The sequence below is a fragment of the Astyanax mexicanus genome, chromosome 6 (genome assembly GCF_023375975.1).
Source record: "Astyanax mexicanus isolate ESR-SI-001 chromosome 6, AstMex3_surface, whole genome shotgun sequence".
NCBI lineage: Eukaryota > Metazoa > Chordata > Actinopteri > Characiformes > Acestrorhamphidae > Astyanax > Astyanax mexicanus.
Window position 1 is genome coordinate 32,514,851 of NC_064413.1, and position 26,921 is coordinate 32,541,771.

At 40.4% G+C, this 26,921-nt stretch overlaps 1 protein-coding gene across 5 annotated transcripts in view; it reads right to left on the reverse strand.

Moving 5' to 3' along the window:
* Window positions 1–5,769: 5,769 nt before the first annotated feature.
* The window catches only part of LOC103041574 (HIVEP zinc finger 3), a 78,533-nt gene continuing 57,381 nt past the window's right edge, over window positions 5,770–26,921 (reverse strand). For 2 of the 5 annotated variants that reach the window (XM_015606465.3, XM_022673677.2), the window contains exons 2-8: window positions 19,513–19,562; window positions 14,973–19,269; window positions 14,670–14,815; window positions 11,455–11,630; window positions 11,193–11,294; window positions 8,983–9,596; window positions 5,770–7,540 (exon numbers count right to left, since the gene is read on the reverse strand). In XM_015606465.3, coding sequence (XP_015461951.3) covers window positions 6,752–7,540; window positions 8,983–9,596; window positions 11,193–11,294; window positions 11,455–11,630; window positions 14,670–14,815; window positions 14,973–19,169 — 6,024 coding nt within the window. In that variant the 5' untranslated portion in view covers window positions 19,170–19,269; window positions 19,513–19,562 and the 3' untranslated portion in view covers window positions 5,770–6,751. Of the gene's footprint in view, window positions 7,541–8,982; window positions 9,597–11,192; window positions 11,295–11,454; window positions 11,631–14,669; window positions 14,816–14,972; window positions 19,563–22,849; window positions 26,060–26,921 lie in introns of those variants that run through there. The other 3 variants (XM_007251758.4, XM_015606464.3, XM_022673675.2) reach the window with 2 other exon arrangements.

Sequence of the window (26,921 nt, forward strand, 5' to 3'; positions counted from 1 at the left end):
TCATGTTGTTCTTGGTTAGCAGTGGTTTTCATCATGCTGTTCTGCACATATCCCTTTGTTGCCCATTGTTTTTCTGAGGGATTCTAATGGCGTTATAAATGCTGACCTTAGCTGAGGCCAGAGAGTCCTTAGTACTTTTTTGTTATTTTTGGGTACTTTCTCAGTTCCTAGAAGACTGAGAAAATATTTAAAAGCCCAGTGGTGTCTACACATGGAACAATTTGTTGGGCCCTAAAAAAATATATTTTTTTGTCAAAATTGCATAGTTTTTTTTTTTTGGTCACATTTTAGATTTCTATTTTTTTTAGCTGTTTGCTCCCTACAGATTTATTTTTTATCATACTTACATTTTCAGATTAACAATTTAAACGGCAGACAAATATAATCAGAGTACATATAAAAAGCAGTTTTTAAATGACAACTTCATTTATTAAAGGAAAAAAAATCTATTTAAACCCTTCCAGGTCCTATGTGGTTGTGCCACCCTCGGCAGGAACTGCAATCAAGCATTTGTGATTCTGGTTGTGGTTAGTGTAAATAAACACAGCTTTTAAAAAAAATGTGGTTAATCACAGTTCATTTATGGGCGCCAATTACTTTTTCACATAGGGCCAGGTTGATGTAGATTGCTTTTTTCCCTTAACAAATGAAATCATCATTTAAAACTGCGTTTTTATATTTACTCTGATACTAAAGTTTATTGATAATGATGATAATTAAAAAAATGGAAGTATGGCAAAAAAGAAAAAACAAAAGAATTTTTTAAGAAATTTGTAAAATATTTTTTTAACAGCACTGAATATGTTCAGTGCTGTATTGAATGACTGGGCTGAGATACATAGACCCTCACAGATACACAGTGCCTTTATTATCCGTTTTCAAGAAAAATCCTGCACTTATTTAGGGGTATTGGAGTAACTCATGTTAGTTTTCACTCTGTGTGTTCTATGTTTATATCTGAATTCCAACTTTATTTCTCAATTCCGTTATTCCGTACGTGTTTTATGCATTGCGTAAATCATAGTGACCAATGTCAGTTTATTCATTTGGCTTTGCTTATACTGATGTCAGGTTACCAGGAACAATAGACAATTACAATTTAGACTGATATGGACAATGTACTTTGCGCTACATATACAGAAGTAATGCGCTATACAGATATAGTGTCCCTCAGTGTGGGGTCGAGCCAGTTTCTTTTCTAATGCAGCATACCAAGCATTTCAGCATGGAATTGTAGAGGTTCCAAATGTCCTGCAAAAATTCTTACCATGCAGCTTAAATATTCTCACGCAGTTTCTGCAGATTTTGTGAGAGGGGTTTAGCGTTGACCATCTGGACATGTGATGTGTGTCCACGAACAATTGAACTTGGCGCTGACCATTGTGCTTCCTCACAGATTCATTGGTTTGGCCTGACCAAGACAAAAGTGGGATTTGTCACTGACAGTCCATAATATTTTGGCACAGCACTGTTGCAGTCTTTGGCGATGTTAACATGGTGTTAAGGGCAGTCATTGTAATGGTCCGCATGCATGCAGTCCTGCGTTTCGTGCAGCCATCTGCCAATGGTGCTGGCAGTAACAGGATGACTCATTGGGAGACATCGCTGCTTGCTTAATGCTCTCATTCGTGACTATTTTGTCACTTACTTACTTTCTGTAGTTTGTGGAGGGTAGGGGCTTCTTCTATCCACTGGTACACTACTAATACCATCTTGCTTATCGGAACCCCACTATGCAACTACTTTCATTGTCACCCAACAGCTTAAATTGCTTTTCTAAGGCATACTTCGCTTTTAAATGCTACAAAACATAGAACAGCACAATTCTGAACAAAAAAATGTGCAATGAATGAAATGAAGCAATATGTGTTTTTAAATGTCTTTTAAATATATTCATAATAAAACCTGTATGAATATGCGACCCAAAATCAGTCTAGCACATCAGTGTAACAGCGCATGGCTGCGTCTTGCTGAACGCTGGTGGTGGGGGAGCCGCCGTGAAGGCATTTGATCCTTCCTTCTCAGTAGCGTGTCTCAGTACCTTCCTTTCTTAAGAGCCTTATTTATCTTTAATTATGACCTCCTGTAGCCTCCCTGCTTGTCTCTGCACATTCAGCCCTGTTCTGCTCGCTGTACGCCGTCTAGCAGCCTAATCATCCCCCCATCCTCCCCCTCAGCGCGCCACAGCTCAGCCTTTTATAAATAGACTGCACCATACAACTGCTGGGATGCTGTCTTCACTGATGTGATGTGAGGTATGGGTAGCTTCCTGCAGCTCTGCAGCTCCACACATACAAGATTAACGTGCTGTGGGTCTTTTTCCTTCACTTTAGACCCTTCCTCTGAACACTGAGACAAAATGAACACTGAAAGAAGAGAAGAGATGCAGGCTAACAGTGAGAAATGTAACTTTTAAAGCTTTATGCCACCTGTGCTGTTGCATAATGTGTGAGACAGATGCTGAGAGGCCAAACGACAGCTCTAATATTCTGGCCAATATCTCCTGTGTGGCTTCCTAAAAGAGAACATCTCCACAGCTATTTAGAACCCCAGCCAGCTCATTGCATCTCCGTCCAAAAATGTTTTTTTTTCTTTTTTCTAAAAACAGCATGTGTCCAATTCAGCAGCAGAACATCATGGAGGATCGTTCCAAGAATAAGGACCAAACAGCACAAGAAAATATGATAGTCCCCAGTCAGTCCGGTTCGGGGGCAGCACCTCCAGCACCATCACACTGAACACGGGGGCCCCCCAGGGCAGTGTCCTGAGTCCTCTGCTGTTCACCCTGCTGACTCATGACTGTGCTGCAAAACACAGTTCTAACAGCTTTATCAAGTTCGCCGATGATACAACCGTGCTGGGTCTCATCACCAAAGGCGACGAGTCAGCATACAGAGAGGAGGTGCAGCGGCTGACAGACTGGTGTACAGTCAACAACCTTCACCTGAATGTGGACAAGACAAAGGAAATGGTTGTTGACCTCAGGAGAGCACAACACACCCACTCTCCACTCAACATCGACGGGTCCTCTGTGGAGATTGTTAAGAGCACCAAGTTCCTTGGTGTCCACTTAGCAGATAACCTCACCTGGACCCTGAACACCAGCTCTACAGCCAAGAAAGCCCAGCAGCGTCTCCCTCCACCCATCCTCACACTCTTCTATAGAGGGACCATTGAGAGCATCCTAAGCAGCTGCATCACTGCCTGGTTTGGGACCTGCACCGTCTCTGACCGCAAGACCCTCCAGCGTATTGTGAGGACAGCTGAGAGGATCATCGGCGTCTCTCTCCCCTCCATCACGGACATTTACACCACCCGCAGCATCCGCAAAGCAACCAGCATTGTGAATGACCCCACTCATCCCTCACACGAACTGTTCTCCCTCCTGCCTTCGGGAAGAAGGTACCGCAGCATCCGGTCCAGCACGACCAGATTCTGCAACAGCTTCTACCCCCAAGCCATCAGACTCCTTAACTGCAGAGACTGAACTTATGTTTTTTCTGTACATGCACACACACTCTTACCCCACTTACCCCAGAAAATGGAAAGCACTAAAAACCCTACTACCTCTCTGGACTCTATTGCACACTGTGTAATAGAGTAATTACTACCTCACCTGGTCTTTTTTGCACACTGCAAAATTTGCACACTGTCTTGTTATTTATTATTCTTTGTTTGTATTGTGTTGTATTGTCTGTCTGCACTTTTGTACTGTTGCACTATTGTTCTGTCTACACTGTGTTTATGGGCACCATGGTCCTTGGAGGAACGTTGTTTCGTTTCACTGTGTACTCTGTATATAGCTGAAATGACAATAAAAACCACTTTGACTTTGACTCTTTTCCCTCTTAATAAAATCTTCACTGTTTTAATTAATGAAATTTCTAATTGGCTGCTATAAAATGTACCTCATTAAAAAAAAACAACAACAAAAAAAAAAAACGAGGCACTCTTAATTGGATCTAAACATCTGTAGTCCTACCAGGTGTTCATATAAATTCATAATGAAAGTTAAATGAACTGTGTTTTAGGAAATTTTAAAAACAGTACATTCAAAATATGGGTTGTTCTTACAGCTTATTTTCCATAAATTGACCGTCTTAATTTATGTCCATGCTGACCAGCCAACAGTTATGGGATAGCAGTATGTAAATTGTAAATTGTAAAGTGTTGTTGCCTCAAGCTTACCCCTGTGTAAGCGGTGTCAGAGGCACACTGCTGCTGCTGCAGCTGAGCCAATCAGCTCTGAGGGTGGAGTCAGCAAAATTCAAGGGGTTTAGTGCTCCTGAGGTGACGAAACTCAGTGATGTGAGTCCGGATGGGACTACAATTACCGGAGGACCACGGAGTTCAGCAAAAAAACATTTTTGGGATAAACTACTTGGAATACTTTAGTACTTCCACTTAAGTGATTCCTGTCTCCTGTATAATTACGGCATACAGTCACCCGAAAAAGTTACATCCCTTTACCGTATTTAAGCTAATCAACGTTTAATCTTTATTTTAACAGTGTTTAGGGATGAAGGTATTATGTATAAACAAATGAAATAAAAAAATATTATAAAAATCATTTGCGAAACATCATTAAAAGTAGATAAATATAGGGCACTCCCACAGTTACTACCACTTAAAAGGTCTTAAAATAGAATCACCTGCAGATGACAAGAACATTATTAGAAGAGTGTTTTAAAGCAGTCTGTCTTATTTTAACCTCAGACATTTTGTTGAATTTGATCTTGATTGTGTTGAAGTGAGTGGATCACTGTGAACATATCCAAAGAGCTCTCTGAGACCATCAAAAAGAAGCATGTAAATGCAGAGGAGTCAGCAAATGGGTTTAAAAAGGACTTTTTGTTGTCCAACTGAAACAACTAACAACTTTCTTTATAACCATCTACTAGTCAATGTGAAATAATAGTAGATGGTTATAGATGCTTTTATATATATATATATATATATATATATATATATATATACACACATATATATATATATATATCGTTTAGTTAAGGTTATTTCAGCTAAAGGGGCAAATAACAGCTTTTAGGGTAGAGCCTAACTTGTCCTAACTTTTTTTTATTATTATTCATTACATTTTACAGCTTTTACTTGATTTTTCCAGTTTTATTTGTTTAGTTATACACACTCCATTAATCAGTATTTTTCAAATTAAGCCCAGATGTCCATATGAGTAAATATGTTTAAATGTCAAGTGTCTGAACACCTAGTGATGCCCAACACCAGGAGGGTGAAGACTTACACATGCCTCCTCTGATAAATGTTAATGAACTTTTTCACATGACTGTATGTGTTTGTTTCCTGTAAATGAATTACTTATTTTGATTACATGTCATTTTAGAGTGGTGTTCAATATTTAGCTTAATACAGTGTGTATATACACCAATAATCTATCACATTAAAACCACTGACAGGTTGAATAATAGCAATTATTGTTGCAGTGGTACATGTAAGTGTTGGGATATATTAAGTAAGAATCAGAACCGCTTCAGATCACCTCAAAAACAGCAGGTTTTGTATGCTGTTCCGAGTGTGCAGTACTCAGTACCTACCAAAAATCCTCCAAGGAAGGACATCCAGTAAATTGGTGATCCAGGATCATGGGTGCCCTAATGTCACTGATGTAGGGGGCAAAGGCTAGTCCCACAGAAGAGCTACGGTAGTGCAAATATCTAAAAATGTTGTCAGAAATGCTCATTAACATTTTACCAGATGATCTTCAACATTGCTTAGAAATGTGACAAAGACAAGTTCTGTAATTCCTTGTGCACCTTTATTGGTTCAGAAATTATAGGTATCTGTGACAAATTCGGAAGGCTTTTGATCCACCCAACCCCACAGCTGTTACCCAACTTCACCGTCACCCTGTCCAGTTTCTTTAATTCAAGTCGTCAGAACGTAACAGAAAAGTACTAAACAAAAGTGTAAAGAATAAAAATTGCAATAAAAATTACTTGAGAAAAACTAAAGTAAACAAAAAACTTTAAACATATTTCATATTATCACATTGTAATAAATATGGACCATAGATTTCTTACCTGTACAGACATAATTCCATATCTTTTTTTCTATATAAAAAATATGACTTCAGTGCAATTTGTCGCAAACCTCTCTAAATCTCTCCTTCAGCTCTGTCTTCAGTACAAACTGCTTTTTCTTTTACCCTGACGTAAGAAAAAACAAACAAACAAACAAACAAAATCAAACAAACAAATGATTACGCCTCCCAAATTTGCAAACACCAACTCCACCAAAACACAGAACAAATTATATATTAATAACATAATTCACAGCCTTTCATCTTTGTCTATACTTCAAGCGGTAAATTCTGACAGAAAAGGCACACGTAACTATATTTTGAGTAATACTGAACAAGGGACAAGATATTGGAATTACTCTTGGTTTAAGTATTCACCTTGGTCATTTATAAATTTATTCATAATCATAGTTAATTTTAAACATGTACATGTTGAAACAGATACCTTAAGATTGATTGTATGTCAGTAAAGATACAGGTGGGACAGAAGTGATAGATTTACAGAAACATTGTTTTGTTCAAACAAAAAAAGTGCATCTTATTACAATCTTGAATTTTGCAAAAACAAACATTTACCAAGTTACCAACAGTATTGAAAAGTTGTATAAAAAAACAAGAGCATTACAAAAACAAAAGGAACATTAGTAATAGTAGCAATCAAGAGCATTTTTTTTTAAACATTGAGCACAAAGGCTATTAAGTGCTGTCTGGTTTGCTATCCGGGCTCTGAGCCGGATAAGCAGATTTTTCTCCTGCAGTCTCCTCCGTTTTTGAGTCATGCCTTTTGGATGGGCCTTCTTTAGGAGCGTCCGGCTCTGAAAGCGGTTTAGTTCTGTGTGAACTGGCCTGAACTTCCTTCCCAGCAAAGCCGGGGCTCTTCTTGGTGCTTTTACCCTTATCTTGGCCGACTTCTTGAGATGTCTGATGGACAATGGCACGGGTCTTAGAGGGACGTGAGCTGCCGTGTAGCTTTCTGTCTTTTTCCCTCGACTCCCCGTGGCCGTGTTGTGGAGATGATTTGGCTAATGTGGAGCTGCTTGCAGGAACTTCCAGCCCTGCTGGCCTGGCTTCCCTCCCCAGGCTCTGCGTCTCACTAACTGCCAGAGTGCTTTGCTGGCTTGTTTCAGGGTGGGAGCTCCATGATGGGACCTGCCTGCTCAGGGAGAAAAGGAAATCCTCTTTGGGAGATGTGGGTGATGGGGTGGAGGATGAACTTCGCTCCAGTTTGGGACAAGTCCTGGGCCTAAGCCGCACCATTTGGATTCCTCCGATAGGGATCATATGGTAAGGCATGCGGGCTTGGTCCTGGGAGTGTAAGGGAAGGTGGCTGAACATGCGGTCCATAGTTCTTGGGGTGACTGGGAGGTGGGGAGCAGGATCAGTGTGAGAGAGACGGAGGGCTGGGGGTAACAGGCTGGGATGCGGTGAGCTCAGCCTCTGTGGAGCCTGTGAGGCACCTGGAGTAGCTGGAGTACCGGGTCTCTCCTGCAGGGGGAGACATGGTAATACAATCAGAATTCACCACAGATATGAGCACATCTGTCTTGTCTTTGAGTAGAGTGGACCTGATTTTTGTCCAAATTGCACCCAGTGCTGACACACATCTTGTATAATTGCTTTAGAAAAGCACAGCAAAGTGAAATGCCAGAAAACAGCTTAAATGGTAACCAAAAAGACAGAAAATGTTTAGAGAATAAGTTTTTTTCCATGTGACGCACAATAATTAAACACTAACAGTCAAACTTTTAGAACACTCCTATTGATTAGTAGTCCAATAGCAGTGTTGCATGGCCCAGACAAGCTGTTTTTTTATTTCATCTTTTTCTTAGCAATGACTTTATTACTGCATGTTTCCTGTAAGACCTCTAACTCTTCTATTCACTGCTGAAGCTTAGATTAATACTTTTAATAGTTACAGTTAACTGTGTTTCTGTCTTTTTTTGTAGTGTTTTGTAAAACCTGAAGTAGACAACGCAACAAAATAATCTGCACCAGCACTGCTTTACTTAAGACGAAGGCTATGGGAATTTTCATAAAAAAAAAAAAAAAAAAAATCAAAGCTTATTTTATTTCCATTGCTACGGACCAACTACAGCCCTTTTGTATACAACATACATTTTGGACTATTTCAGATTATTCACTAAACCTGAAGAGCTTTAGCGGAAATTTATAATAAAGCCAGAGTGCAGTCAGTACTGTTGAGAGTACTAGTACTTTTGACAGGTAGTGTATAATCATTTAATTTTACTTGAAAACACACACGCATACGCAGAGGAAGGTGTCCCATGAAAGCTTAAGGATAGTGTACTAACCTGCACAATATGCATGTGGATCCTCCTACCCAGATACCACAAGTCATAATCATTACCACTCACTGTGCTTTCCACCATAGATGGTAAAGCCTTCTATGACATAATCCTGGAAATATTAAATGCCTGCACAACCTCAGAAACTGTTGAGCTGGCATGTGTTTAACCTCACTCACAACTTACACAGGCATGGGTGTTCCCAAGCCATCACCTAAAGTAACTTACATTTTTTAGATTAACGAATATATTTTTATTTCAGTAAATATAAAAATAAATATTTAAATGGTAATATAATTTAATAATGAAAAAATCTATTCCAACCCAGCCCTATGTGAAAACGTATTTGCCCTCTAAATTCAATAACTTGTTTGTGTCACCCTTGGTGGCAACAACTGCAATCAAGCATTAGCAATAACTGAAAATGAGCCTTTCCCATCTCTGTGGAGGAATGTTGTCACTCTTCTGTATAGAATTGTTTTAATTTAGCCACATTAGAGGGTTTTCCAGCATGAACAGCCTGTTTAAGATCATGACGGGTTGGTGTGGATTCTTTACGATTTATGTACAAAACCTGACATGAAATGAGAAACAGGTAAAACTGGAACAGATCAGACCCACCTGTTGGCTCTCTCTGGCCTGAGTGCTGGAGTCCCAGTGGAACTGTGCAGGGGAGCTGTGGGGTCTGTGCTGGGGTCTGAGCGGCGTGGGTGAGAAGGGGGCTCTCGAGCTCCTGTAGCGGGCAGGAGAAAGTGGCCGGAGAGGAGAGAGAGGTCTGACGGGAGAGGCTTGGATAGGAGAAGGACCTCTTTCCGGGGAGGGAGAGAGATGTCGACTCGGTGAGGACAGTTCCAGCCTGGGAGACAGACTCCTGAGAGGTGAGCCTTCACTTGCAGGAGAGAAAGCTCTGGGAGAAAGCTCCCAGCCTTTGCGGGAAAACAGTGCCCTCTTGCTGCCTGGCGATGAGACACTTCCGCTGCTCCATGGACGGCACGGAGAAGGATGTTCTTCTCTATCTGGAGCGGCAGGTGTGGGCGGATCAGCTTGTGAGCCCTGACCACTGTCTGAGTGACGGGTGTCTGTAGAGCAGGACGATGGATCTTCTCGGGAAGAGACTTCATCATCATCTTCCTCCTCATTGTCATCCTCTTCATCATCATCTTCAGAGTCTTCAGCCTCAGAGAACTGGTGCTCGTCCTGATCTTCTGACTCACATACTTGCTCCTCACTGGTCCCTGGTGAACAGAAAACATTAAAACTGAAGATAAAATTCTTGAGACGGCATGTTCTGCTCCAGTGTACTGTACATTTTGTACAAACCATAAGGCGAGTTATATATAAGGTATAAGACATTTACATAAAATATATTTATTATTTACTTTATTACCACCAAGCCTGGGCAGTCAGTGTACATATTCAGATCTTAACTGAAAACTCAAGCAAATGTGCTCTCATAATTGAATCGAGCTTCATCCATTCACAAACTATATTTAAAGCCTGCTGAATGGAGTGTGCTTGAATGAAGTGTCCTTGGCACTCTTTGGTCTGGCAGAGAGAAAGCGACCGGCAGCTTTCATTCCCGGCTCTATATACAGACTACAATCTGAAACTGGAGGCCAGATCAGAATGTTTCTCGTTAAAGCAAAACCGTCCATTTCCACCGGCCCTCACAAACCTGAGAGCACAGAGCACAGGTGCCGGAAAAAAACAGCACTCAAACATTCATGAACGTCTGCAGCGCATTCATGATTTCCAAGGTAAAAAGGTTTGGACTAAAAGTACCAAACACTGAAGTTATGGTTATATAAATGTACCATTCAGCTACACTTCCTCTAAATCACAAAAAATGATATTTTTTCAAGGCTAATGCAAATGGAATAACTCCGTATGCATATTTAAACATTCTGATACAACCATAGACAATTTTTTCAATTACTTACTAAAATTATTATCTAAAAACTAATGTTATTAGTTATTCTAAAATGATTATGCATGTTTGCTTGATTAAAATAATTGAACCAAAATAACAAAACAAAATAAATTCTCCTCATACTTCAATATTTTCTTTAACCATCTACTTTTAAAAACATTTTATTCTGCAACACAAATAGCTTACTGGCAACAGGTAAAGTGGGAACCTCTGAAAATATGTGAAATATTTACCATATCAATAATCTTTAGTTTCAATATATTTGCCTAAACATTAGACTCAAAATTTAAAATAATTATAACTTGAAATTAAGTCATCACTAGGGTAATATGTCCTTTTTTTCCCTTCCCATTTTCTCCCCAATTTACACAAACATTTATCGAAATCATTTATTAGGACTCCCCCTATAACTAGTGATGCCCCAACACCAGGAGGGTGAAGACTTGCACACGCCTCCTCTGAGGATACATGTGAAGTCACTCACCGCCTATTTTCTAATCATTGCAGAGTAGATAGGGCACTCGAATACAGCGCAGCAACTCGCTTCCTATGCATCAGGTCACAGACGCCTTGTTTTGATCGACATCACCCTTTGGAGTCATGTGGGGAGTGAGCGCCATCTTCCCACCCAGAGAGAACAAGGCCAATTGTGCTCTCTCAGGGCTCCAGTGGCCGATGGTAAGCTGATCATAATGGCAGCGCTTAGCCCGCTGGACCACTCAGAGCCCCAGAGTAATATTGTACTTAAGGTAGTCTTAACTGGTTGTTTCCTGTATTTTAACAGACTATTTATATTATGGTAGTGTGCAGCTCTCAGCCATGTTATGCAAATTAACATACTGTATTTCTGTAATTGATGTCCTTTATATTGGCAGTGTATTATTGTGTCTCAGCATCTTACCTGCTTCCTCAGCCTCCAGCTCATCTATGGATGATTCGGACACTCCCATTTCCTGGCATTTCTTCCCATGTGCCTTCGACTTCATATGTTTGGTGAGGTTTCCTAACAGAAAGATATATAGTCACTGATGTATCCGTTACTACGGGTTCTTTATTCATATTAATTTTGCTCTGTTCTAATTTCACATAAGGGTTTGTGACTAGTGTGTGGTGTGCTGTGTACTAGTACAAGTCACTATAAGTTTAAAACTGACAAGACTTACCTTTGGTTTTGAAGGCAAAGTTGCAGTGCTTACAGACGTAGGGGCGGATATCTGTGTGAGTGCGGATGTGTTTCTTCAGCATGCTGGGCTTTTTGCAGCGGATCCCGCACTCACCACACACATACTTCCCCCGCCCCCTCCCCCTCACATAGACGTACTCCTCATTCGACTTGAACCTGGAGAGAAAGCATAATAATCGGATTTAATCAACATCATCACATCAGTGCTCATTGACAAGCACCACTTGAGCACCATTTAAATTTTTTCCACTAACAGAATAGGGCAGGGTGGCCCATCACTCCCCCCAATTTCCTGCATTCACCCTCCAGCTGCCAGCAAGGGGAAAATCCATGCTTTGTCCATGGTTTGGATGGCCATGCCAATAAAAACAGAAGTAAAGAGCAAAGCCTGGTCCTTTAATACACAAAAAAAGTATATGTTTGTTAAGAATATCCTCCCCCTATGAAAAATTAATTAATTTAAAAATTCAGAAATTTACAATGGCTTAAAACATAAGAATTTAAGCACATAAATATTGTGTATTATACTATTATTCCTTTTTTTTTTTTTTTTTTTTTTTACTTCTCACATTTTTGTAACAAGGCCCATGTCATAATACCAAACAACAGTACATAGAAAACAATACCCATGAGAACATTTTAACAATCAGTGTTACTATGTTACAATGTTATTCCACAAGCAAGGGCTTTCTTCAGGACACTTCGTTTTAAACTTAGAATGAAAACATTTATTTCATAATAAAAACAGTACTGTATTGATGGAAGGAGTACTGTTTGCATTATTGAATAAGGTCACAATAACAAAAGACGCTGGAAGAAGAGGTGCCAAGAGGAGTGTGCAATATTTACCTGAGCGCAGGAAAGACAGAAAAAGTGGTTGAGCAAGAGAAACACAAAATAAGAAAGGCAAAGTGTGACCACTTTTTCTTTGTGTTGTTAATTTTCTCTGCCAAAAAAAAGAGTGAGAGTAAGCAGGGAAAACAGTGCAGAGATGCTGAGATAAGCAGGCACTGATAGATGCGAGAAACTGTGGAGAGGAAATGGAGTGAAAGAGAGCACAAAGAGAGAGTGATGTGATTAGGGAATGTGTGGGTGTATGATTGAAGAATTGTGTACGCAAAATGGAGGCTGTAAGATAGACAAAAGAAAGCTGCAGACGAGTGCGTTTCTACCTCTGTGTTAGCACCTATAACAGTATTGAAAAGCTGCCATTAACAGACCAGTTTGAGAGATATACTTTACCATCAGCAAAGCATTTATTGCTTCATTTCAGACTGATAAGCTTGCAGATGGGTAAGACAAAAGACCATCCCAGTTTTTATCTTTCTATTAAATTGCTATATCTGTTTATCCATTAGTTTGCTCATCTATCCATCTTTCCATCCTTCTATCCAAGAAAAGACAATTATATTAACTATACCTGCCTTTAACCCATACGTGCAGTAAACACACAAAGCACACTAGTGAGCACACACACACACACAGTGATGCAGTGGCCACATGTTTGGGCAGGTTGGTGGGCAGCCATTGCTGCAGCACCCAGGACCCAAGAGTTGCAGCTTGCCAAACCCAGGTAACAAACACACAAACCTGTCATCAATAGCTGTTGAGCCACCACTGCCTCCCTTCATCTTGTCATCTACAGTACCTGATTTTTGGCTTTTGCCTAAGTGACTGATATGACTGTATATTTACACTGATCACTGAAGACAACTAAAGTGAAAAACCCTGATTATTTCTACAGTGACGTCTGTTGGTGTACACTGCCTGGCCAAAAAAAAATTCGCCATCTGGATTTAACTAAGCATCTGGTGCTATCTGGTGTTGCTAGAGTTGTTCAGGTCTGGGTTCAGCAACAGTATGTACTCAAAAAATGAGGTCAGCTGACTACATGAATATACAGCTTTTACCTCACTCCCTGAAAAAAAAAACAGCTTGAAGCTGTTTTTTTTTGTCTGTTTAATTTCTGCTGTCAAGCTAGAGCTGCTAAATGATATTTTATTGTTTCCTTTTAAGTAATGGAATTAAATTGATTCTGATTCTGATACTGAATGACCAGGTTAATCAATGGATTTTTTTCTTCACTTCCAAGATGACAATGACAGGATTTATGGGGCTGGAATTGTCAAAGAGTGGTTCAGGGAGCATGAGATCATTATTTTCACAGTCCAGACCCTAACCCAATTGAGAATCTTTGGCATGTGCTGGGGAAGGCTTTGTGCAGTGGTCAGACTCTACCATCATCAATGCAAGATCTTGGTAAAATTAATGAAACACTGAATTGAAATACATTTTTTGGTTGGTGTCAGTGTGTATTAGCCACCAAGTGAACAGTCAGTACTTAAGTTAATGTCTTGGAACCAGGACAAATTGGCAAGCATAAAGATCTGAAACACTTTTGCAAAAGCCAAACTGGTTTCTGGTATGCAGTGGTGAGTACCAATCAAGAACTGTTCAAGAAAGGACCACCTCACAATTTACAGGATTAAAATATCTGCTGTTAATGTCCTTGTTTCAGATACTATGGGACAATTTCATGTCGAGTTCATGTCCCAAATGGTCAGCTCTTTTGTAATGGCACAAGTGGGACCTGCTCAATATTAACATTATGGCTGACTGGTGTACAGTGCAATCATAAAGAATTTACTTTAAGGAATCCACTGAATAAAAAAGGCAACAGTAACAGACAAATTGATCACAGAGTGGATTTGTCTGCTCCGTAGTTTTTTTTTATCACCCTGAATGCTTCTGGCACTTATATATTATATATATAAACGTATGGGGACATCTGCTCAATCATTATTTCTGAAATAACATCAAAGGTAATACATTATTTGTCTTGCATTTGTTGGAGTAACTTACTCTAGGAAAGGTTTTCCGCAAGACAGTTTTGAAGCAGAAGTATTCAACTCATTCCAAAAGTGGAGCACCATCATTCTAGATAACACAGTTCCATTGCTTCACAGTGTAATGATAGGATCTTTAGAACCTTTTAGTCCACGCCTGACATTAGTCATGTTGCCATTAGGTTCAGGGATCAGACAAGTGTGTACGCTGATTTGCACATCTTTGTCGGCAATGGTTACAAATTAATTGAACAAATAACGTGCCCCGGATTATAGCAAAAAAGCTGTGATAAATAATTTGAGTACCTGGGATATATAAGAATAATTTTACAAAAATTCTGAAACATACCCTCCCTCAAAGATGCAAATTCGGGGTGGCTCACTCTGCTTGGAGGTGGTGGGAGCCTCCTCTGTACCTTTCTCCTCTTTTTCCGCTCTCTTAGTCACAGGCTCTTCTTTCGCTTTGTCAGTTGTGTTGGGTGGTTTGGCACATACCTACATTTAACACAGACACAGACAATAGCACACCATGACGTATCTATACACGAACACCTACATGTAGTAACAGTAAAATCACATTAATAAATTACTTATTATGGATGAAAGATGGTGTAGAACAGAGTTTGTCAGAATAAATTACAATGACATTTACCTCTGATACCATGGGCTTCTCGTCGCTAGCAGGGACCAGCTTCTCCGTTGTCAGAGGTGGAGCTGTGGCCATGGTATACATCTCGGAGCTATACGTTTGCTTAGAGCACAGCAGTGAAAGTACCGTTTTGGTGGACAGGCCAGGCAGATTGGGGTTATACATGCTGACACTCCAGGACGAATAAACTGATGTTTGTGGATTTCTGTGAGCAGATGGATTGGGCTTGGTGTAATTCAGGTAGCACCAGCTCACCGACGTGGTGGTGTGAAGGCTGGGGTACAAGGGGTCTCTAGATCTCTCTGTAATCTCAACTGCTGATGGACTTTTGTGGCCTTCTTCTTTCTTTTCCTCTTTTTTAAAAGGTCCAGCTGCCATTTGGACAAGCTCAAGTGTGTTGACCATAGATTCTTGCAACTCTTCTGTTTTCTGTCCTTCTTTCTCTTGTTCTTTTTTCCATTTTAGCCCTGCTGTTGTCGTTTCCTTTTCTGTTCCTTGACCCCTGTCCAGAGATTTCCCACCTCTTTTACCATCACCATCATCATCATCATCATCTTTCCTCTTTTCTTCTTGTTCATCTACCTCTTCGTCTTCTTCTTTGACTCGTTTCTGGTGACGCTGTGCCTCTAAGGTGAGTTCAAGACTACCTGCTGGAGAAAGCATCCGTTTACTTCCCCCAGCAACAAGTGGTCCAGAGCTTTCATCGGATGCGCTTTCTGATCCAAATTCCAGAGGCAGGGACATGGGTATAGAAGTCTTCAGATCAGGACTGGGGAGCCTAAGGTAGGATCGTTGAAGTTTGCTGCTCTCCAGCTTTCCCATAATGACCATTGCTGTGCAGCAGATTGGCTGCTGAGGCCGTGTTGTTTCTAAAATCTGGGAGATGGTTGTGTACATGGCACTAGCATATGTAGGAATATGAGTCTGTAAACGCACAGGCACCACAAGTGACACCACTGGTGTGAGCTGCTCAAGGCATGTCGCAATGATGGGGCGAGGTTTTTGGTGTGCGACAAGCTGGTGATATGAGGGACCATGTACAGTGGAAGGAGATGACCTAGACTCCCTGACAGGTGGACCTGAAGGGACCTGGATGGCTAGGCCACTGCTAGTTGGGTACTGCAAGGGAAGCAACGTAGGGTAGGGCTGAAGCGGAAGGACAAAGCGCTCTGCTAAATGGATCTGTCTTGGATGAAGTTGAGATGGTCCAGCATGTATAAGAGCCTGTTGAAACATATGACTGGAAATAACTTCAGATATGGTTGTTGTGACTGGCAGGAATCTTGTCAGATGCCGAGGAGTAAAAGTATCCGAGCCTGTCAGGGGGTAAACTGTCGTTGAAAAAGGAAGAGGGGGTTGGAAAAGCTGCAAAGTTTTGCCCAGAGTCTCTGGGTTAAGACTAGAAATGTTGCTCGTTCTGTGGTCACCAACTGAGAGGGCAGGATAGCCAGGATAGGACTGGCACACGACTGGAATATTTTGCAAACCAGAAGAAGTTTCCTCCTGCTCAGGCTTCCCAAGAGTTGCATGCTTCACCAAGAGACATTTTCGCCTCTCCTTCCAAGATGTAGAAGTAGGTTTTGGTGACAAGGATCCATAGTCAAATGACTTACTTCGAGTCTCCACTATTTGCTCAGGATATGGAGGACTTGCAGGAGCCTGTTCTGAAGCAGAGCGACGCATTTCCCTTTGAGATTGATGATGTTGATAAGAACCCGGTACAGTCAGCATGTGGGACCCTTGAGAACTCCACATACCAGTCTGCATCTCAGATTCAGGCTTCCCTGGTTCATCAAAAGAAGCAGATCGGCTAGAGGTGTGGGAAACATTACTCTCTTGGCTTGGGCTGCGTGGTAGAGAGGTCGATTCAAAGCTAGATTCACCTGATGACTGGGTAGCCTCTGCCAAACGCAGTCGTTTTTTCTTTGGTGGCAGTTTCTCGGCAGGAAGCTGTGCCAGAGTTTGACTACGCTGAGGCCACTGGAACTCTTCCTTCTCTAATTCTTTGGGGATGCATGTACTTGCTGGAGGTGAGACCATTTCAGTATCTGGTTCCTCTGTCACCAGGATCTCTGGCACTTGAATGTTGGGCTGTCGAACTAACCTGGATGTAGAAGTTTGTTTTGGCTCCTGCGATTGTTCATGTTCAAGTTCTGATTCCTGACTCTCCATGGACATGCTTTCCTGCTTTTCAAATGAGCTGGTATGCTGGATTACAGAGATTTCTTTATATGGCCCCATTTTCTCTGGCTCAGTTTTTGAAATAGGCCCTGAGAAGCCTTCAAAATCACTTTTAGTTGCCATCATTGATGCTGCCGGCTGGATGTTAAAGGACACAGCAGCTGGCCCTGGACTGGGAGGATCCTCTTCAAGACTTTCTTCTTTTCTTCGTTTTCGCACTGCCATTGCCATTGCCTTGAACTTATAGTGCATCATTTGTGGCCGATTTTCTCGTACAGGACTACCTTCCTTCTCACTTTGCTGCTCGTGTGAAGGCTTAATCATACAGAAAACTCTGTGAGCTGCATAACTATCCTGTTTCTTTAAGAAAGTTCCACAAATATCACACTTCCACCCTGTTTCAGTCAGAGATGAAGAAGAAGGACCAGCTTCTGCTACAAGGTCAGCTCCCATTGGCATCTCAATGGCTGGTTGGCGTCGTAACATTCGATGAGGATGGCCGACTCTCATTTCAGCTGCTGCAGCCTGCTGCTCGTCAAAAGAGTGGCTGAGGCGAAAGCCGTGTGAAGATGTGCTAGGTGGGGCATCTTGGCCACCACAGGACGGCACTGAATGACTTCTCAAAAAAACAGCGGTGGAACACTCACTGACATGTGTGTCTTCCACTAACTGAGGATGCTGCCTTTCAGCTGCAAGATTACTGAGAACAATTTGTCCAGTACTGCCACTAGGGCCTGGCACGTCTCCCTTTGGATCAAAAACGCAAGGATCTTTGGGTGAAGAAAACTTGGGGGACTCAATGCTACTTCTTCTGGAAAGAGAAGAACGCCTTGGTTTGACACTGTCAATTTCACTTGTGTCAACTACTGCTTCATTTATAGTGATCAATTTTGTAATGTGTTCAATTACTTGTGTCTTAGGCACATTGAAAGGAATGGATTTTTCCTCTTGACCCAAAGATGAAGAGGTTGATGATAACTGTATTTGTTGGTTTGAAATTCTCTGTTGTTGACCCAATCTTCCATACTTTCCCAAAATAATTTCAGCATAAGATTTAGCATTGGCATTAGGAGGACTCACTTGAGAGAGCTCAGCACTCCCATAGCTTGAGAAGTAGCCAGATTCAGTGCTGCCTTTACTGCCAGGACCCAGTGAGGATGATGGTGTCTCATCTGGTGAGGCCATGGGGCCTCTTTTTCTCTCACTGAGTCGCATGGCTAACCTCTGTTTAACTGCTTGTGAGTCTTCTGTTCTTGGTCCTTCTTCAGAGAATGACAGTTCAACCTTGGAGCTTTTCCTCAGAGCTGGCCTGTCTTGAGAGGTAGATGGCCGACGCCGACCAGTCTCATCCTCAGAATCTGTGCTTTCGGCTTCTGTTGCTTCCTCTTGCTCATCTCCAACTGTTCCACTCTCAACTCCACTAAAACTGTGCTCTTCGCGGCTAGATGCCAGGCCTGCTTTTATTCGATGGGCGTGTGATTTACGATGTTTGTACAGGTTACTTTTAGTTTTGAATGAGAAGCCACAGGGGACACATGGATACGGTCTCTCTCCTGTATGTGAGCGGATGTGTTTTTGGAGGACACTTGGCTTTGCACATGGCCGGCCACAGTATGGGCACACATACTTCCCTGGTTTTTGGGGCTTACGTTCCCGTCTAGATGCGGTACCACCTTCCTGTACTTCCTGACTGGTCTGAGATGGAGTCCTGTGAACACGAGACACCTGGGTAGTGGGGTCAAGAGAGGATGATGAGTAGCTGCCTCTAGAGGGACCTGGGACATCTGGAAGTTGCCAGGAGGATTCCCGTACCTGAGACTGCTGTTGCTGCTGTCTTTGGAGCATATCACTACGTTTTGGCTGTCTGTATTGTTGGCGGCCATGGGATCCATGGATCGGCTGTGAGGTAGCCTGTTCTTGTGGCTGAGGCAACCCAGCCCTACGTAAAGGTTCAGACAGAGGCTGCTGTTGTCCATCAGACCGCTCCCCATCGGCCGGCCGGCTATGCTCTGCCTCCATAGAATGTGGGGAGGAGGCCTTATGAGTGCACTGGGAATGCTTCTATGAGCACTAGTCCCCTTAACATCATTGCCTTAGCCACAAGGCCCCATGGATGTACCTGGGCACAGAAACATCTTGAATAAAAATGGCTGGGGACTCTTGTGAAATATGTACAAAAAACTCTAAAGGATTATTTCTGATTCATGCCAAAATCTATCCTCCTTTTCTCCCATCCAGAATTACTCTTGGCAGAGTTCAGCATTGTGTCACTCCTTTGGATCAAGTTCTGGCAATGAAGCTTGGCACAGGAAAGCACAAAATGTTTTTGAGTTACTTTCTGCACAGATATGAGTTTTCAAACCTTTCTTTTTCTGTTCCCTCAGGGTTTTACAAGCCAGCACTTTGATGATCCTGCAAAAAAAAAACAAGACTATTTAGGCATTGCTTTACCATAGCCTTTGCTGAATGAGGTTATATTCAAAATTTGTGTTGATTACTGTTTACGTCTCACATCTACGTACATCTACAGCATAATTTCAGTAGCCAGACTGTAAATGTAACCTAAATGAGAACTGTTTATTCAATATTGTTATGAAAAACCCGAATTTGGCCCAGCAATTGTACTGTCTAGACAGAAAAAGTGGCATGTATTACTTTAAAGGTATATATGTATGTATGAGGCACTGCCATCCATAGCACTGGCACTGGTTTTCCTCATTCTCAGTCTTTTATAAACAACAGCAGCCCATTTATGCAATGCACATTGTCTCTTTGTGTTATTGTGCCTTATAATGACTGTAAAATAAGATTTAATTCTTCTGCAAATATGGCAATGTTTAATCTGAGCTCGTTTCTGGAAATTGTCCCTGTAGCGAACTTGCACTCAATCTTCTTATTACTGTGTAGTATTTAGGTGCCTTAAGGTTCAATCTAAACTCATTCTCTAGTTCTTTATTTTTTTATTTGAATTTTGTTGTTGATTTTGTTTTCTGTAATAAGAGAGAGAACTGATTATTTTCTGTTCAGGCATGTGTCTAACCCCCTTTTGACCTATGATTTATTATTAGGGTACATCTTTATCTATCTGGTTACAAAGATAATCCACCCTAGGCCTGTCATGATAGATCATATATTGTCCCAGAGACAATAAAGATAAAAAATAGCCTATTTCTAAGACAGAAATGTAGTTTAAGTCACTGACATAGGTATTCAAATATATTAATATGAATATGTAAATAAATATATAAATATCTCAGCTAAAATACACTCAAGTAAACACAATAGACAGTATTAGGGTCGGCAAAATGTTTATATAATGATGATTAGTCGATAATGTAACAGATCTGGATTTTTTAAAACATGCATCACAGTTCTCTTAAATCATCCCTTAAACATCTCAATTAAGTCATTATTTCAGATATTAACAATTAATCTTTAACCTCAACATTGGCAGTTTCTAACTTTTGTTTATAGTGAGCAGTAGGAGTGATTGTGATCACATAGATAGATACATATTTAGACCATATACAGTGCCCTCCATAATTATTGGCACCCCTGGTTAAGATGTGTTCTTTAGCTTCTCATAAATTGAGTTTTGTTCAAAATAATATAGGACCACGATGGGAAAAAAAGTAAAGTCCAACCTTTAACTCAAGTAAATTTTAAGGGGGAAATAAAATCCCTGACTAAGAAATAATTATTCTTCATAAAATCACCTGTTCCACAATTATTGGCACCCCTAACAATTCTTAGGAAATAAATTTAATAAAAGTATTTCTGTCACTTCTACAGTAGTTTACGAAGTTGATCAGAGTATGTAGGAACATTTAATTAGTAATTCACAACTTCCTGTTTCCCTGGGGTATAAATATGATGTGACACAGAGGCCATTTATCTTCAACATGGGAAAGACAAAGGAACATACCATTCAAGTGAGGCAGATGTGTGTTGACCTTCACAAGTCAGGCAATGGCTAAAGAAAATCGCTACTCGCCTACACCTGTCCATATCTACTGTCAGAGGAATTATTAAGAAGTTTAAAACAACTGGAACAGTGGTAAACAAGCCTGGACGAGGACGCAAGTTTATTTTGCCACCACGCACAGTGAGGAGGATGATAAGAGAAATAAAAAGTTCTCCAAAGCTCACTGTTACAGAATTGCAACAAATGGTAGCTTCTTGGGGTCACAAAGTCTCCAAAACAACCATCAGGCGCTATCTACATGCCAACAAGCTGTTTGGGAGGCATGCACGGAAGAAACCATTTCTCACTCACAATCATAAACGCAAACGTTTGGAGTTTGCTAAGCGGTACTATGACTTCAACTGGGACCGTGTGCTTTGGTCAGATGAAACAAAGATAGAGCTTTTTGGCAACAAATGCTCTAAGTGGGTCTGGCGTAACACAAGAGCTGAGTATGCAGAAAAGCACCTCATGCCCACTGTGAAATACGGCGGGGGATCAGTGATGCTGTGGGCCTGTTTCTCTTCTAAAGGCCCTGGGAACCTTGTTAGGGTGCATGGCATCAAGAATGCTCTAAAATACCAGGACATTTTAAAACAAAATCTGGTGGCTTCTGCCCGAAAGCTGAAGATGGGTCGTCACTGGGTCTTTCAGCAAGATAATGACCCTAAACATGTGGCCAAATCTACACAGAAATGGTTCACCGCACACAGAATCAAGCTCCTCCCATGGCCATCTCAGTCCCCAGACCTCAACCCCATTGAAAACCTGTGGGGTGAGCTGAAGAGGAGAGTGCAGAGGAGAGGACCCAGGTCGTTGGATGATTTAGAGAGAATGTGCAAAGAGGAATGGTCAAAGATCCCTCTTTCTGTATTCTCCCATCTTGTGAAACATTACAGGAGAAGATTAGGTGCTGTTTTGTTGGCAAAAGGGGGTTGTACAAAGTATTAACATCAGGGGTGCTAATAATTGTGGCACACATGATTTGATGTTAAATAATTATTTCTTAATGTGGGATTTTTTTCCTACTGAATAAATTCACTTGAGTTAAAGGTTGTATTTTACTCTTTTTTTCCATCGTGGTCCTATATTATTTTGAACAAAACTCAATTTATGAGAAGCTAAAGAACACATCTTAACCAGGGGTGCCAATAATTATGGAGGGCACTGTAAGTAAGTAAGGCAAAATTGGAATCTGCCCATTGGAGTATTGTCCAATAGGTGGTGTTGTGGATCTGAGACAATGAGTCTTAATTTCTTTTAAGGTACGCTGGAAGTCATAAAGCTATTTCATATCCCATCTGAGTACCTACGACTGCTTATAATTGTGGATTACATCAGGGGTGTCCAATCTTATCAGCGAAAGGCCAGTGTGCCTGCTGGTTTTCATTCTGATCAACCAGCAGCACAACTGATTCTGCTTGTTTAATTAATTGGTAAACCTTCAAACAATATTGTAACATTGGTTACACCCCTGGGTGACACATTAGTAGCCTGCATGATATCACCAAAAGTTATATTACCATATATTTCTTCATTTTAATTTATACAATATTATTTTGAAAACTGCAAACAGGAAACTAAAGACCCACATTGGATGTCTGTACTGACAAAATTCTACTAAATGAATCTGCCAATGCATGTAATGCACCCTATAATAAACAACAGTCAGTGACAGAAGCTTGAAATATCAGAAATGTGCTTCAAATCCCATCACCATTACTGAAACACTTACCATTGTCATATATATTGATATTTGTTTATTGTCCAGCCCAACGTGGCTGTTAGGATGTTCATCATATTCCAGCACCCTCTTTTCAGTCAGATCCATTTAGGTTTGTGTTGAGCTGTACTAGAATAAGGCTGATAAGACTCATTTTCTTTGTGAATCCGGAAAATTATTCAATATTCAAATAACTTAAGTAAACAGGTCTGACACAGCTAGCTGCATCCGAGGCTGGTGCAAGAGCTCCACAGTGACGAGACTTTTTAATGAGGCATCGCTTTCATTTCCCATATGTCTGCAAACAACACTGCAAACTTCCTTCATAGATAGAGAAAGAAGAACTGCGGAGGCAAAAAAAATAAAAAAAGTAAATAACTTTGAATTGAGTGAGTATGCTCTCATTTGGCATATGTTAAGTGATGCACAACAATTTAATGAGCTTCTTCAGAGTATAAGTACACTCTTAAAAATACAAGGTGCTGCTAATGGTTCTGTAATCAATGAAATAGAAGAACCAATACCGGTAAAAGATCATTTTTAAGATTCGTTTCCAATTTAAAGGTTCTTTACACACAAACCTCTTCTACAAATGGTTTGGTTAGAAGAAAAAAGAAAATCCTTAAAAAAAATTTATTTGTTTCTATATTAGAAAACTAAAATATGCTTCATTAAGACTTACATTTCTCTATTCATGAACAATAAAATATGTAATAATTGTAAGGAAAAATAGATTTCTCCCAAATGGGAAAAGGGTTGGTATTTAGTTATTTGCCAATAGATACCAAATTATTTATTTGGAAACTACAAGAAAACTAAGTCACTAAAGCAGTTTTAAAGCAGATTGCTAGTCCTAATGTGCTGAAGAAATCATCTACACCTCAGTATGTATCAGTATACACTATACACTGACATGCCAGAAATCACGGGAGAGCAGTGTGCAAATTGATCATAAGGTGTTATCTCGGGATGGCTTGAGAGTGCTGGCCATATCTGTACAAGCTGTTAGTAGGGCTGCAGCGATTAGTCGATATAATCGACAATGTTGATTATTGAAACTAATCGAAAAAAATAATCACCAGATTAATTGACTACCAATAGAATCATTAGGGCAGTCCTAGTTATAAGTGTGCACGTGGCAAGGCAACATGAATTATAACGCCATGTGAGCGAGGTCTGATAGTGGGTGCCGAATGGAGGGGACATTGCATTTCTGAAGTTGTGCAGGCATTCAACATTCTTTGAGCCACAGTCTACTGGTGTACCGGGAAAATGGCGTAGAAGGCATTACCACCCACAGTGGCCAGATCAGTGGTTGGTAATGATTGTGGCATGTGGCATCTGCCTAGAATTGTCCTTGCGAGCAGACAAGCAACTCTAGCAGAAATCACATGCAGCCTTGCTTAGCTTCCGTAGGACATGGCAAAAGTCATAGGACTAGCTCCTAGTGGCAAGTCAGAGTATGTTTAAGAATATACATTTAAGAAATGCTTTAAATTCCTCCTTGTCAAACAATATTTCACATACTGTATTTAGCAAGCACTGTTCACTATCTGCTCTATAATGATCAGTCCTTAACAGTGTCTCTCCCCTTGGTGGTGTACTTTTATATCTTTTTCCCTGAGGCAACTTCATATAGAAGAACTGCATGCAGAGATATGAGTAAGTAGTCTCCCACACCTGCAGGGAACATTTTCAGTTTAGCAAGCTGCAAGTATTATATGACAGGATGGGTTGTGTTCACAAAAGGCCAGAAAATTGGTAATTATATGTGGCTGCAGAGACAGGAGAAAATGGCTGTGTGAGTGTTTGAGTGAGTGAGAGTGAGAGAGAGATAGATATTACTCTTGCTGCTGTAATGGATGTCTGTAAATGCACCCATGATCAGTGTAGGACTTAATGATCTCGGACACGGTATTGATGAAACCTTTAAACAGGGTGATTACGGGAGTTTAGGAAGGGGCAAAACAGCCTGTGAATTATTCAAAGCACTAGACTGACTGCACAGGGCAGGGAAACCCAGCATTCGGGCACTTCCACTGAGCAGGCTTCCCTATAGTTTACACACAGTCTAGCCAGAATTGTGTGAACACCCCCTTGTTTTTACACTCGTTGCTCATTTGTCAGCTTTTTGTAGCAGCACTCAAGCTCTGTAATTACTGACTATAGTCCTTCTGTTTATCTAATCAATTTATAATCCTCCTTTCTGTTAAAATACAGACAATACATCTGTGATTCCTGGTGATAGTGATAGGCTTCACAATACAATATTATCACGATATATTGCCCTTGATGCATTGCTGGTGATATTACAATACTGTGAATCCTTAATACTTCATGCTATCTGTGTGTTACTGAAGAGGATATGATACTCCTAAAAAAGCAAATACTTTATTTATTGGTGTACTGTTTTTGTATTGTTCTGTATTTACAGAATTTGTCTCTAGTAAGTCAAATCATTGTGTTTAAAAAAAATATATTGATATCTGACACCACATATCGATAATGTATTTCAGACAAAAATGATCCTGCATATCCTAAATATTAAGATATCAAAATTTTGTTCCACCCCTATTCAGTAACTAACATGCAAACAAAAGCAAACTGGCCGAGTTGTTCCAAAATGTATACCCAATAATTCAAGAAAGCGACCCTGAAGAAGAAAATCACAATGTTGGACATTTTGTTCTTTTGAACAACTGATCCTCCTGTGTGAAAAAGTGATTCCTTCCAAAGCCTAGTTACACCTCCCTTAGCAGCACTAATTGCCACCAAACACTCTCAGTAGTTGTTTATTAATATCTTACAATTCCTCTGAGGAATTCTGGCCCACTCCTACTTGCAGATCCGCTTCAGTGCAGTGACATTTGTAGACCTTTAAGCATTAAAGTGCTTCAGACACATTTTCAGACACAGCATTTTGAAAGGTTGTAGGCCATGACTTTGATTGACCATTCCAAAAGTTTAAGTGTCTTATTGTTTTAACTTTTTCATTAAGTAAACTTTGTTGGAGTGCTAAGAGTCGACTTTTTTGCACAGGCAGGTGACTTGACATTATCTTGGAGAATTCTTTAATACATATTCTCCAGAACGTGGCAAAGAACCACATTTCAGAGTCACATTCCATTACAAAGAGTGTAGCTAACGCAGTTTAATTGAATAAACATCACTAAACTCTGAATAGTGGGCAGTGTTTTTATTGTAGTTTTTAGGATTTTTCACTACTGACACATTTTGACTAAAATTATCTGTTTTGAGATAAATACTGTATCATTAAAATGTTCTTAAATATAGTGATTAAATATTTTTACAGGCTGAATATAAATGCTTGTCTCAAATATATTCCAGAACACAGAAGAATCATCTTAGCATTGCGTTTTAGACAGATACAACTCATAAATTAACGAGATACTTCTGGCCAACATGAATCCCATTATATCTGGGGAAAAAAAAAAAAAAAACTTACACCATTTTTCAAAATAGAAACTAAACCAACTGTGAATTATGGTGGTGGGATAATGAGATGGTTTTCAGTACTGCATTAGAACCTGGGCATCGTGCTACCACTGATAGAGTACTCTAAATTATTCTCTGTATTACATAATTATTAAATGATGTGTAAAGGTCATCTGGCTTTGATTTGAAGCTGCAGTTGAAGTGCAGTTGGGTCATACAACAAGACAATGATCCAAAGTACACTCGTAAATCAACATCACAGTGGTTGAAACAAATTTTATTTTTAAATAACCTAGTCAAACACCTATATTCTACTTAAATGCTACACAGGACCTGAAACCCAGGTCACAGGGAAACAGATCATCTAATATCTACAATATCAGTCAGCTGAAACACTTGTGCAAAGAGTGGGCCAAAACTCCTCTGTGATGTTATGGGACATTAATTAACTACTACAGAAAGTTGACGTTATTGTTGCTGGGGCGCAAAGCAACCACATATCATAAGGAAAAGGCAATCACGCTTACAGAGGGAAACTGGGTTTTAATATATTTTCTTAATAAATACATACATAAAATATCCAGCCCAATATTGTGTTTTTGCTCCCTCAGGGCCTCTCTTAAGCATT